Raw genomic sequence first — 11,602 nt, forward strand, 5'->3', positions numbered from 1 at the left:
GAGGGGTGCTTCAACACGGCAGCGAGCGTCTGCGGTATAATGCTTTCAACGAATAACATTACTATATATATATATTTATACTTATACGTCTTCTATCCATTCCGGGTCGTCATCCAGCCGCATGTCCACACCGTCATGATTCATAACTCGTGCCATCTTTCTTTTCTTTCTTTCTTTCTTCTTCTTTAGCGTAGACTTGAACTCACTCGCCGTCATCCTGCATCATGTCGTCCTCTCCCATGGTGCTCAGTGTATTCTCCAAAACCCGCCGGCACCGCTCCCTATACTCCAACGCCAGGCGCTGGTTCGGTGACAGCAACTCGGCGTCCTCGCCCACAACCTCCATGTCCGTCTCGTTGAGCCTCTCGAGCTCCTGCAAAATCTTGTGCTGGATGATGGCGACGGTCTGCTCGAGGTAGTCCTGGCACTCGTCGTTGACGTGGCCGGAGAAGAAGCGCTCCTGTCGCTGGCGCACGGCCTCCTCCTCGGTGGGGAACGTGTTTGAGTTGAGGGGGATGAGCTTGATGAGCGGGATGGACGAGTGCTGCAGCAGCGTCAGGAAAATGTCCCAGACCATGTCGTGCTGGACGTGCTTGAAGGCGCCGAGGAGGCCCGGCAGCGGCGGAGGGGGGAAGACGTTGAGCGTCTGCTTGGAGGCGGCGAGGAGGGAGGACGGATGCGAGATGGGCCGGAGGGAGATGAGATATTCCTCGGGCGAGGAGCTGCCGGGCTGGGCTGGCGCGGTGGGGGGAGATGATGCGGTGCGCTTGCGGACGTGGATGTAGTCGTTGTGCAGGGCGTCGGTGACGGGGAGCATGAAGCCGTAGCCAAGCAGCAGCTCGGCGTTGGTCTTGGGGCTGTAGTTGTTGAAGATTTGCTGCCCGGGCTTGTGCTCCCTGCCGACCTTGAGCTGGACGGCCGCCCCTGAGCCCCTGACGGCTTCGTCTCCAGCTGCGAGATCCCACCTCGCGTGGACCGTCATGTCGTGGTTCCCAATGTCGAACAGCGGCAGCAGCACGGAAAAGTCGTTGACGCCGACGCCCTCGGGGAGGGACTGCTGCTGCTCCTCGGACAGCACCAGCGACGGCCGAAAGGAGCGGCTCGAGAAGATGCAGTACGCCCACTGGTACAGCTCGCGGGTGAGATGGTCGCTAAAGTCGTCCTCGGCGTCCCTTTGCGACGCAACCAGCAAGTTTCTCGCGTCGCGAAACTCGCGGCCGAGGTCCTCGCGGATCTTGTCCAGCCCAATCTCGACATTCGTGCCCTCGAGCAGCTCGGCCTCTTCCTCGGGCCAAAAGGGCGGCAGAGCCCAGTCGTCGAAATCCTCGGGCTGGGGGAGCGCCTGGATGTACGGATACCAGAACGAGTCTTGGCCCTTGAGGAGCTCCTTGATGAGGAACAGGCGGCCGACGACGTGGGGCCGAGTCTTTGAGAGAAAGCCGCTGGGGAAGGCGGGCGTGGGGTTGAGAGCGTTGAGGTAGGAGAGGGAGAGGCCCGTGGGGAGGCTGACGATGGGGTCGTAAGGGGGGATGGAGGAGGATGAGGAGGGATTGACGCGAAAGGAGAGGCCGGTGTCCGGGTCGTCGTAGATTTGGGCGGATGGGTGGAGGAGGGCGTTGTGAGAGGAGGCCCAGTTGAGGAGGAGGGCGATGCGGTCGTCGACGGAGTCCATTGTTGTGAGATGGAGTGAGATGTGAGATGAGATGTAATGAGATGAGATGAGATGAGGTGAGTTTTGACAAGGTGAGATGAGACACGGCGAGTCCCAGGTGAGTGGGTGAGTGAGCGAGGTGAGGTGAACGCAAGGCTGCGATATCAAAGACGAGGCTGTCTCGAGAATCCAACAACCAGACAAGACACGATAAAGACACTCAGCCCCGTCAACAACCGCCGTCTCACCACAGCAACGACTTCTAAAAGGGAACAAAGAAAACAAATAAAAAGAACAACAAGCACAGCGTACCGCCAAATCGGGTCGCCGCACTGTTTAGATCAACGATAGTGCGATAATGTAATGCAAGACTCTCTCCAAAGCGTTGGAACTCGCGCAGCTGAAATTTTCCCCCGCACTAGCCACAGCGTTTTTTTTTCCGTTGGTGTGTTGGAGTTCTGTTAACGCGATACATGGGTTGTGGCGGGGGAATGCTTGACATCTACAAGTCCCGTTTTATCAGGCGCTAACTGAGCAGATGGTTTGAGCTTCACTTTTGTTTCATAGCAGAGCATCCATCCATGCATTGGACTTGTTTAACACAAGTGACATTTCTCTCTATAATCTCATGGTGTTTTATCTCTTCTTTTGAAAACGCAGCATCATAGAAACCTACCCTGGACAACACTTGTCAACACCATCCCTTGCATCATCCAAGCTCACATTCCTCGTACCTCCATCCTTATACCCTATCCAACTCCCAAAGAGAAAACTCGTCCATATCCCGTGCCAACTCCAAATCTCCAAATCTACAGTAGCATTTCCTTGCCCAATTCCAATTCCAGGGGCCCTTGCAGAGTGGCAACTGGCCCATATATAATATACTACTCGTACTCGTACACACAAACACAATCGTGATGCGCTCTCACCATCCCAAAACGGCAAATGGTGTCCCACCACCACCAAAACAGCAAACGGTATTCCCCTACACTGGAGACGCCCCCTCGAACTCTTTCCTCGCGCTTCCCGGCCCGTGTTAATAATTCCCTTAATTCCCTATTTCCTTCATCTTTTTAATCAGCTTTGAAATACTACATCTTTTCGGGTTCGGATTTGCTGCATCACGTAATGAAGCAGCAGGGATGTCATGTCATGTAATGAATGACTCTTATTCCGACAAAAAACGTGCGTACTGTACTAAGCAGGCAACTTTGCCCGCTGGTTTGTATATCCGTAGGAATACGGGTATACGATGCCCTCAAACAACATAGACCATGATTCTAAAAGAACCTCTACTCCGCAACCTCTAGCAATGTACCTAGCAGTTACTTGGGTAGAAGCAACAAACAGAAAAAGAGAAAACAAGAAGCATCGACGGCGCGGTTTTCCCAATACGCAAAAATACGACGTCAACAAAAAACACAAGACCCTGCAAGGGATTTGCCGGCTAATGGCGATAAGCCCGCGTGGGGAACGATGCTTCAACGCCGAAAAACGGGTGGAGCCGAGCGCCGATTGTAGGGGTTTTTTTCGGTGCTATGGACGCTGGGGGCGAAGTTTAAGGCCGAGGAGATGGATATCGATGGATTGGCGACGGGGAAAAGAAAAGAGAGAGATGATGCCAATGTAAGCTAGGGAGAGGAGATGAGCAAGTTATAAAATAATGATGATGGATAAAATCAAATAAAAAGAAAACAATGAGAATCAAACATGTGGGGAGTTGCGTGTGTAAGAGAAACAAGACACACAGAGAGAAGCCGAACCGTTGAGTCGAAATCTATGTCGTGATGAAAACCAACAGATAATCTCCCATCTCAGCCCTGCCAGCGCAAAAAGAGATCCAAACAACCCATCATCAAGTAATAAAAACCTCTCCTCCCTTCATATATACCCAAAAACCCCCCCCCTTCGCAAAAAAGAGCCTCCCATCACTTCTCCCCCATCATCAATAGCAACACCAACAACACGGGCAACTATTTGCTACAGTATTCCTCTTCCACCACCCACTACCCCTTCAAGTCTAGCCCTTTCGCCAAAACTTGCCCACCGCTAAGCCTAGATGCGTCCATTCCAGCTTCTCATTGGACATACACGGCATCTCAACCGCTCCTGATTGGATGTATACCCAAGGTCTCACCCAAGCTAAAGCGACGGCGGGGACTCTCGGTATCGTCGTGCCGCAAATGGCAGATATGCTTAAACAAAGCCGGTGCTGATGCAATCTTTTTTTCTCTTTCCCTCTCTCCACGTCTCTCTCACATTACTGAAGCAATATTTGGGGCTGAACGGCTATAGTCGTTGGGCTTGGCTGGGGGGGGGGGGGGCTGACAAATTGGCGACGGGCTTAGAAACCCAAGGGCCGGGGCTCCATAACATGTTGCTTCTTGCATCGACATGTGTTGTTTGTTGGCGTTTTCGTTTATATAGGGGAGGGTTGCTGCTGATGGGGCTGGTTTTTCTATTGCTGTATTGATGCTTTGGCTGGGAGCAAGTCAGCTTCGACTTGGGTCTTGTATATACATCTATATATAATCAACTGTAGATAGATATATACACTCTCGAAGCATCTCCTTTCTCCTGACTCGATTTCAGTCAAACACTACTTTATATAACAACGATAGCATCCCGATCATCAACAACAACAACAACATCAACGGCATCATCACCACCGCCACAATGACCGTCCAATCAGCCTTCTCCCCCCCCGAAACCCCCGGCATCGACAAAGAAACCCCCCCCCTCTCCTCCGACGAAGAATCCCCCTCAACACCATCCTCCCCTCCCAACGAACAATCACAACAAGATGGCCGCCAGGTCTCCCGCTTCCGCTGGATCCTCATCTGCGTCGCCCTCTACGTCACCACCTTCGTCTACGGCCTCGACACCACCATCGCCGCCGACGTCCAGGGCTCCGTCGTCGAGGCCTTTGGCCACGTCGAGCAGCTCGCCTGGATCGGCGCCGGGTTCCCCCTCGGCTCCGTCTCCTGCATCCTGCTCTACGGCGTGCTCTATGGAAACTTCAACATGAAGTGGGTGTACGCCGCCGCCGTCATCCTCTTCAGCGTCGGTTCGGCGGTTTGCGGTGCCGCGCCTACCATGACGGCCCTCATCGTCGGTCGAGTCATTGCCGGTTCGGGAGGGTGTGGCGTCTTCATGGGCTGCCTCAACTACTTCACTGCCCTGACGACGCCCAGGGAGCGAGCCACGTACATCACCGGCACGGGTTTCAGCTGGGGCATCGGCGCCGTCCTGGGCCCCGTCATCGGCGGCGCCTTTGTCGAGTCGAGCGCGACCTGGCGATGGGCCTTTTACATCAACCTCATCATCGGCGGCGTCTTCGCGCCCATCTACGTCTTCGGCCTGCCGGCCATCCACCCCGTCGTCGGCGTCTCCGTCCGGGACCGCGTCGTCAAGATTGACTTCCTCGGACTGCTCCTGGGCGCGGGAACCTGGGTCACCTTCTGCATGGCCTTCACCATGGCCGGCGGCCAGTGGCCCTGGAACGACGGCCGCACCATCGGCATGATTGTCGCTTTCGGCGTCGTCACCATCGCCTACGCCATCCAGCAGACCTATTCCATCCTCACGACGCCCGAGGACCGCTCGTTCCCCATCCACCTGCTGCGCTCGCGCTCCCAGGTCCTGCTCTTCATCGCCACCGCCTCCAACATCACCGCTCTCTTCGTCGTCGTCTACTTCATCCCCATCTACTTCCAGTTCGTCCACGGCGACTCGGCCATCTCCGCCGCCGTCCGCCTGCTGCCCTTTGTCGTCCTGACCGTCAGCTTCAACATGGCCGCCGGCCACCTTCTGTCCAAGATCCGATACTACATGCCCATCTTCCTCGTCGCCGGCTTCTTCATCACTCTCGGCAGCTCCCTCCTCACGGCCTATCTCGACCCCTCGACCCCGACCAGCTACATCTATGGCTTCACTGTCCTCACCGCCGTGGGAGCTGGCCTGTCGCTCCAGATCGGGTACGCCGTCGCCTCCCTCAAGGTCGAGCCCGCACTCCAGGGCGGTGCTCTCGCCTTGCAAAACGTCTCCCAGATCGGAGGCACCGTCATTTGTCTCGTCATTGCCGGCCAAATCTTCCAGTCCGAGGCCACAAAGAACCTGACCTCGGTCCTGGCAAACACCAACTTCACTGCCTCCGACATCCAAAACGCCATTGCCGGAGCCCAGAGCACCATCTTTGAGGAGATTACCGGACAGCTCCGGGACCAGGCCATTCTGGCCATCACAAAGGCCATGCAAAAGGCATTCATCATAGTCTGTGTGGGAGGCGGCGTCCACATGCTCAGCGCCCTCGGCATGAAGCGGGAGAAGCTGTTTGGCGAGATTATTCTCAGCGGCGCGTAAAACCTCGAGGAAGCAATGACGAAAATTTTGACGGTTATGAGGATCGTGTGAATGATATCCATTTTTTAGCATGACGTTTCCTGGTGTTGTTTCCTTTTGGTTTTCCTTTTTGCATTGCGGTATTGCCCTCCTGGGCTACCTTCAAATCCCCCTCCCGCCCCCCTTTTTACATGATTTGACATGGACGGCACGAGATAGATTGTGGAACTAGAATGGGAAAAGAATGGGAAATATCCCTATAATTTTTTTGTAATTAGACTAAAGCATAGCATACCTTATAAAACCCCTTAAAAAGATAAAACAAACAGATGCTCTAAATTGCTGCAATCCGGTCATTCATGTAAAGCACGGCGGCACCCGGTGCCTGCTGATAATCATGCCGTAGAGCGTAAAAGGATCTATTGACGACTCGCGCAGATCCTGCTGCGTCCAGGCATCGGGTATCATCTTGTTGACCAGCCTCATGGGCCCCAGCGGCCGACGCTCCAGCGACTTCTCGAGCACCCTCAGCATGCGCATGCGGTGCTCCTCAGAACGCGCCTCGAGCGCAATGACAAACAGGGGCCAGGGTCGCTCGCAGTATACCAGCTGGTCGAGCAACTCGTACGCCTGGTCGACCAAGGGGACAACGTTCTTCGAGTTATCGGGCTCACCCTTGGCCATCCGCAGGAGATAGATGAGGGCGGAAAGGCGATACAGCTCGGCAACGGTTGCCTCCTGCTTCATCTCGAGCCCATCTAGGGACGATACTGTAGATTGCCGCTGCTGCAGATACTTTAGGCGAATCTCTAGGGATCGGACTAGCTTTAGGTGTGACTCGGATTGGTAATCGGGGTCACCGGGCTCGTAAACGGTATCTACGGCTTGGCAAAGTAGGTCGAGCAGTTCCAAGGAGCAGCCAAGGATGGGAACAATCTGAGTGAATCAATCAGTATGAGTTTTACTCTCAATCCAGTCGCCTCCTGCCGATAGTTCTGGAGAAGGCATAATAAGAAAACGAAATAGAAGAAAAGACTTACCGTCTGTCTCTCTGGCGAAAACACGGCCTTGGAGAGAACTTTTCTCTGCGACGCCAACATGATCTGATCCTTGTTCTTTTCGATCCAATGGCGAATACTAAACTTGTACATGACGTCGTGGTAAAAGATCCAGTCAATGATGAGTGCCTCGTCCCCAAAGAAGGTGTCGTCCGTTTTGGTGACGTAGTTGGCAAGTCGTTTTGTGCCGCAGAAGAAGATGGACCAGCTGAGATCCGACGTGTCAAAGTTGAGCGTCTATTGTCCGTTAGCCCCTCTACTCGAAGTAGTCCATTTAGAGAAAGAAAAAAACTTCTTGTGTAGAAGTTACAAACCTCGTAAATGTTTAGAAGCATGCTCGCCGCCATCAACTGCATACACTCCGAGGGAACCGCCGTCTCAATCGCCGACTGGAGCGCTCGGATCGCTCTCGTCTGATGCATGACGGCCGTCTTGTCCATGGCCAGATGCTGATACGACAGCGCACTGATGGCATACCTCGACGCCAGCGACGGTAAGCTGTCGTCTTGAAATGACATTCTGACTAGCAACCCGTATAAGTCATCACAACTCTGACTGGAAGAGACCAGCCGAGCAATTGGGCTAAAGGCTGCATCACCACTCCTGTCAGCAGAGCAATACAAGCACATTCCAGTTGAGCAGCCTTACAATGCGACGCAAGGAAGGGATCCAGCCTTGCCATGTTAAAGTTGGGCTGCCGCGTCAACCAAACCTCGCCAAAGGAGGTTTCGTCATAGCGAGCCAGGGCTGATACGTGAAACAAGTCAGTCGGTCAGCCACCAGAGCAAAAACACACTCGAGACTCAACATCGAACTCGAAACCGCATTTACACACCGTTGTCCTGAGACCCCCTAACGTCGTCGCTCGTGGCATTGATGAAAATGGCGTCCTTGGTCCGGATAGGGATGATGAAATGCTCCTTGCGCGACGACGCCGACCGCCTCTCGTCGCCCTTGCGCGGCCACGACAGCTTCAGGCCGTATCCGAGACACTGGCGGCCCTTCTTGACGCAGTTGCGGCAGTGCGGCAGCGTCTTGTCGCAAGCAATCTTTTGCTCTGCAGTTGGCGGTTAGCCATGGATCAGCGGGTGGGTGAGTGCTTGGAGCGGCTTCTCCCTACGGCGACAGTTCCAGCAGCGCTTCTGCGTCTGGCTCATGGCAGCGACGGGGTGGTGCTATTCTGGGCGATTGTGCGAGGCTTTGCGATGACTTCCGAATATCCGATATGATGAGTGCGGGCTTGAGGTTGTCACGTCACTAAACTGCGAAGTTGAAGTTTGGTTCGGGAGGGTTTAAGCCGACCGATAGGGAGAAGGTTAGCTGAGCATACCTGTACATGCTTGTACTTGACTGTACAAGCAGCACGCTGTAGTGCAGTGTTCAGTACTGTACAGTGCATGTGCATCCAAGTACAGGTTACCTGACTCTTATGTCAGCGCCTAGACCTTCAATTGTTAGATTAGGGGCTAAGAATTGGCATCGTACTTCTCGTATCGACGGTTGTCTTGGCCCGTCTGCAGCCCCGTGATGGGGATTTGGGGAATATAACTCATGTATGGAGTCCTTGTTGAGTGTATATGGCCAAGTACGAGACTCAAGTGAGAGAGACAGAGACACAGATCTTGGTAACCACCTTGTATAAATTACTGTATAATACAGACGACCATGTATGTATAATCCGGTCAATAGCGCTTATATCACATCAGACAAGCCTCAATCCTTCTCCTATATCCCTCTCCCTCTCCCTCTCTCCCTCTCTCTTCAGTGCCCTCACTCTTCAGTGCCCTCTCTTCTCTCTCCCTCAGTGAAACTCAGCTTCCACCCGCCCATACCGCACCCCGTCAACCTTGAGCTCAAAGCCCAACCCCGCACTGTCGACAATCATCTCCAGCGTAAAGTCGAGGTTGTCAAACTCCACCCCCCTGGTCGTCGTCAACCGCGTAAACAGGCTCCTCGGCACGGCGTTCAGATCCGTCGTCAGCGTGCACACGTTGATTAGGTCGCGCGTGTGCGCCGCCGGCGGCTCGTCCGCGTCGCACGCAATCAGGTCGTCCGTCACGATGAGAGACTGGCCCGGCCGGAAGTTGCGGGTGTAGTGGAAGGCAATGGGCGACAGAGGAGAAAGCGCCTCGCCCTGTTGGCTGTTAGTTGTCGAACCGAACAAAAGGTATAGAAGAGACAATAAGGGGCGGGAGGAGAAAACTCACCTTGGCAATGTGCCACTGCATCCGATCAGACACCATCCACCGCTCCCACAGCGGCGACCAGTATCGTTCACTCACAGAGTGCTTCTCCTCGTCGTACACCGTCGCAAACGACGTCCCGTAGTGCATCCTCGACTTCCTCGAAATCACCATGTTGCCCTCCAGCCCCCGAAGCACCGCCCCACGCACCACCGCCGTCCACGCGTAAACCGGCTGCATCACCTCGATCGACCCGCCGTCCTGCGACGCGCTCGCGGTCGCATGCGTCGGTCTCTCGCTGTACGGAGGCGGCGCCGCGCTCGAAAAGTGCGACTTGAGACGCCGGTATAGATAGTCACTCTGGCCGAACCCTCCGACCAGCACGATGCCCGAGACGATGCCGCCCTTGGCACGGAGTCCTTCGACTTGGCCTTGGACAAGATCGCAGACTTCCTTGACGACGGGCTCGAAGATTTCCTTGATCTGCTCTGCGCTCATGACCATGAATCCCGAGTCCAGCCCTGCGTCTTCGTCATCTGGGAGTCCGGGAAAACTAACAGAGGTCAGCCAAAAAGACAGTCCCATCGCTGGGTGTAAGTAAACAGGGCAGCAACGTACGGGACATTAATCTCCTGATGCTCGTCCTCGTTAAAATTACGCTTGACAAACTCTTCAAAGTACCGCAAGCCCATCTGCCACGTCTTGCCCTTTTTCGTCTTCATCTCGTCGAAGCGGGCCTGGCCCAACCTCGTCCGAACATGCTCCTCGAACCTGTAGTTCAAAAAGGCACTTCCACACAGCCCACCGGTTCCCACGGCAGACTCTTCGACCCTCAAGGGTTTTAGCGATATGATTTTATAGGCAATTAGGCTGGATTTCCGTCAGCTCCATCTCACACGCCAAAGGCAGTAGATGTAAAACTCACTCCACTGTGCCGCCTCCTGCGTCGCACACGATAAAGTTGTCCCCAATGTTCAAGTGATTGGGCTGAATCGCTTTAAGCGTGTATACAGCCGCCGCTTCAGGCTCGCTAATCATCTGAATCTCGGAGCGGCTGCCCATGCCCGCCCGCTCAGCCGCCTGCAGCGTCGTATTCTTTGCCGTGTCGCTCCAAACCGCCGGGCACGTCAGGACGAACTCGACCTTTGTCGAGGCCATGAAGGATTCTCCGTAGCGCCGCGTCAGGGTGTCCATGGTGTGCCGGTAGATTTGGGTGAGGTAGTCGCTGACGGCGTCGACGACGTTCTTGTTAAACTTCTTGAGCTGCGCCGCCGTGTCGAGGGGGCTGACGTAAAAGGGGAGCTTCTGGGCGCGATCAAGAAACAGCTTGATGCACCGGAGCCTCGACTCGTCTGGCTTGAACTGGAAACCCCATTTTACCGTGGGCTCAGCGCCGGGCGAGGCGTCGGGGGGGAAGCTGTATGTAATCTCGGTGGGCACCTTGTCTGAGGTGATGCCGTTGCCTCCTGGCCACGTCTTGATGATTTCGACGTCGTCTGGCGTTGATGTGTACACTGCGGCGACGCTGGAACGGCATTAGCTTAAGATCTGGGAAGAGTCGCATCTCATCTCATCTCATCCTCATCTCATCTCTCACTCACTCACTCACCCTGAAAACGTCGTGCCAAAATCCACCCCCACAATCAACCGATCAGTCATCGGCGGCTGCTCCCTCACCGGCTCCCTCACCGGCCCATTGATGGCCTCCGTAGAGCTCGGCGGCGTGTAGCTCGTAAAGTAACTCCTGCTCTCCTGGTTGCGCCGACTGGCGCTCGTGCGCACCGGCAGCGCGAGGTTCTGCATCTCTTCCCACAAAGCACGACTCGCGGCGCCCTCAATTGCGTGGTATCTCGGCGACGGGTTCCGGCGGTCATGCAGCGGCGAGCGGTTCGTCTCCCTGCCTTGTCGGTGTTGGGGTCTCGCCTGGTGTTGTTCAGCTCTCTGTGAGCTCACCAGGGCTCATGTTCTGAGAGGCCCGGATCGCGCTACGCCCCTCTCTCTTCTCCCGCCTTTCCTCCTTCCGTGGCGAGCCGTACAGATGACGAGATGCGATATGGATGATGGATGATGCTATTCGCGGGTGAGTAACTTCGGGAGTCGCCAACAAGGAGATGAGGCAAACCGCCCCTCTTGTGAAATTGAAGCCGCTCCAGATGCCACGTAGATGCCCGCAAACGACTCTCGGTGCACCAACAAGCCGTTTGGAACGAGAGAATCGCAATCGCTTTCGGGAAATGTTCGTCGCCCACTTGATGTCTTTCTTCGCTGCTGATGGTTCAAGCAAAAGACAGACCCGCACAAGCAGAAAAGCGCTCTCCAGGCACGGCGCTCGTCACCAGATATAAATAGCCATATAGAAACCCCCCTCT

At 54.9% G+C, this 11,602-nt stretch overlaps 3 protein-coding genes across 3 annotated transcripts; 1 reads left to right on the plus strand and 2 right to left on the minus strand.

The window, feature by feature from the left end:
- Positions 1–202: 202 nt before the first annotated feature.
- Positions 203–1,672, minus strand: Triagg1_3493 (uncharacterized protein; the record flags this gene model as incomplete). Its single annotated transcript, XM_062897791.1, has 1 exon — positions 203–1,672. The coding sequence occupies one exon, from the start codon at positions 1,670–1,672 to the stop codon at positions 203–205; it is 1,470 nt and encodes a 489-aa protein (XP_062757482.1).
- A 2,655-nt stretch (positions 1,673–4,327) lies between these two features.
- On the plus strand, positions 4,328–6,013 carry Triagg1_3494 (uncharacterized protein; the record flags this gene model as incomplete). The annotated part of the gene is made up of 1 exon (XM_062897792.1): positions 4,328–6,013. One exon carries the CDS (start codon positions 4,328–4,330, stop codon positions 6,011–6,013), a length of 1,686 nt encoding a protein of 561 aa, XP_062757483.1.
- Positions 6,014–6,349: 336 nt separating this feature from the next.
- Positions 6,350–11,196, minus strand: Triagg1_3495 (transcriptional regulator family: Fungal Specific TF; the record flags this gene model as incomplete). The annotated part of the gene is made up of 12 exons (XM_062897793.1): positions 6,350–6,928; positions 7,033–7,287; positions 7,365–7,573; positions 7,699–7,797; positions 7,886–8,107; positions 8,381–8,400; positions 8,883–9,184; positions 9,258–9,786; positions 9,852–10,103; positions 10,159–10,758; positions 10,843–11,134; positions 11,187–11,196. The coding sequence occupies 12 exons, from the start codon at positions 11,194–11,196 to the stop codon at positions 6,350–6,352; spliced, it is 3,369 nt and encodes a 1,122-aa protein (XP_062757484.1).
- Positions 11,197–11,602: the final 406 nt, after the last annotated feature.

The sequence above is a fragment of the Trichoderma aggressivum genome (assembly GCF_033847375.1).
Source record: "Trichoderma aggressivum f. europaeum strain CBS 100526 chromosome Unknown scaffold_010, whole genome shotgun sequence".
Lineage (NCBI taxonomy): Eukaryota > Fungi > Ascomycota > Sordariomycetes > Hypocreales > Hypocreaceae > Trichoderma > Trichoderma aggressivum.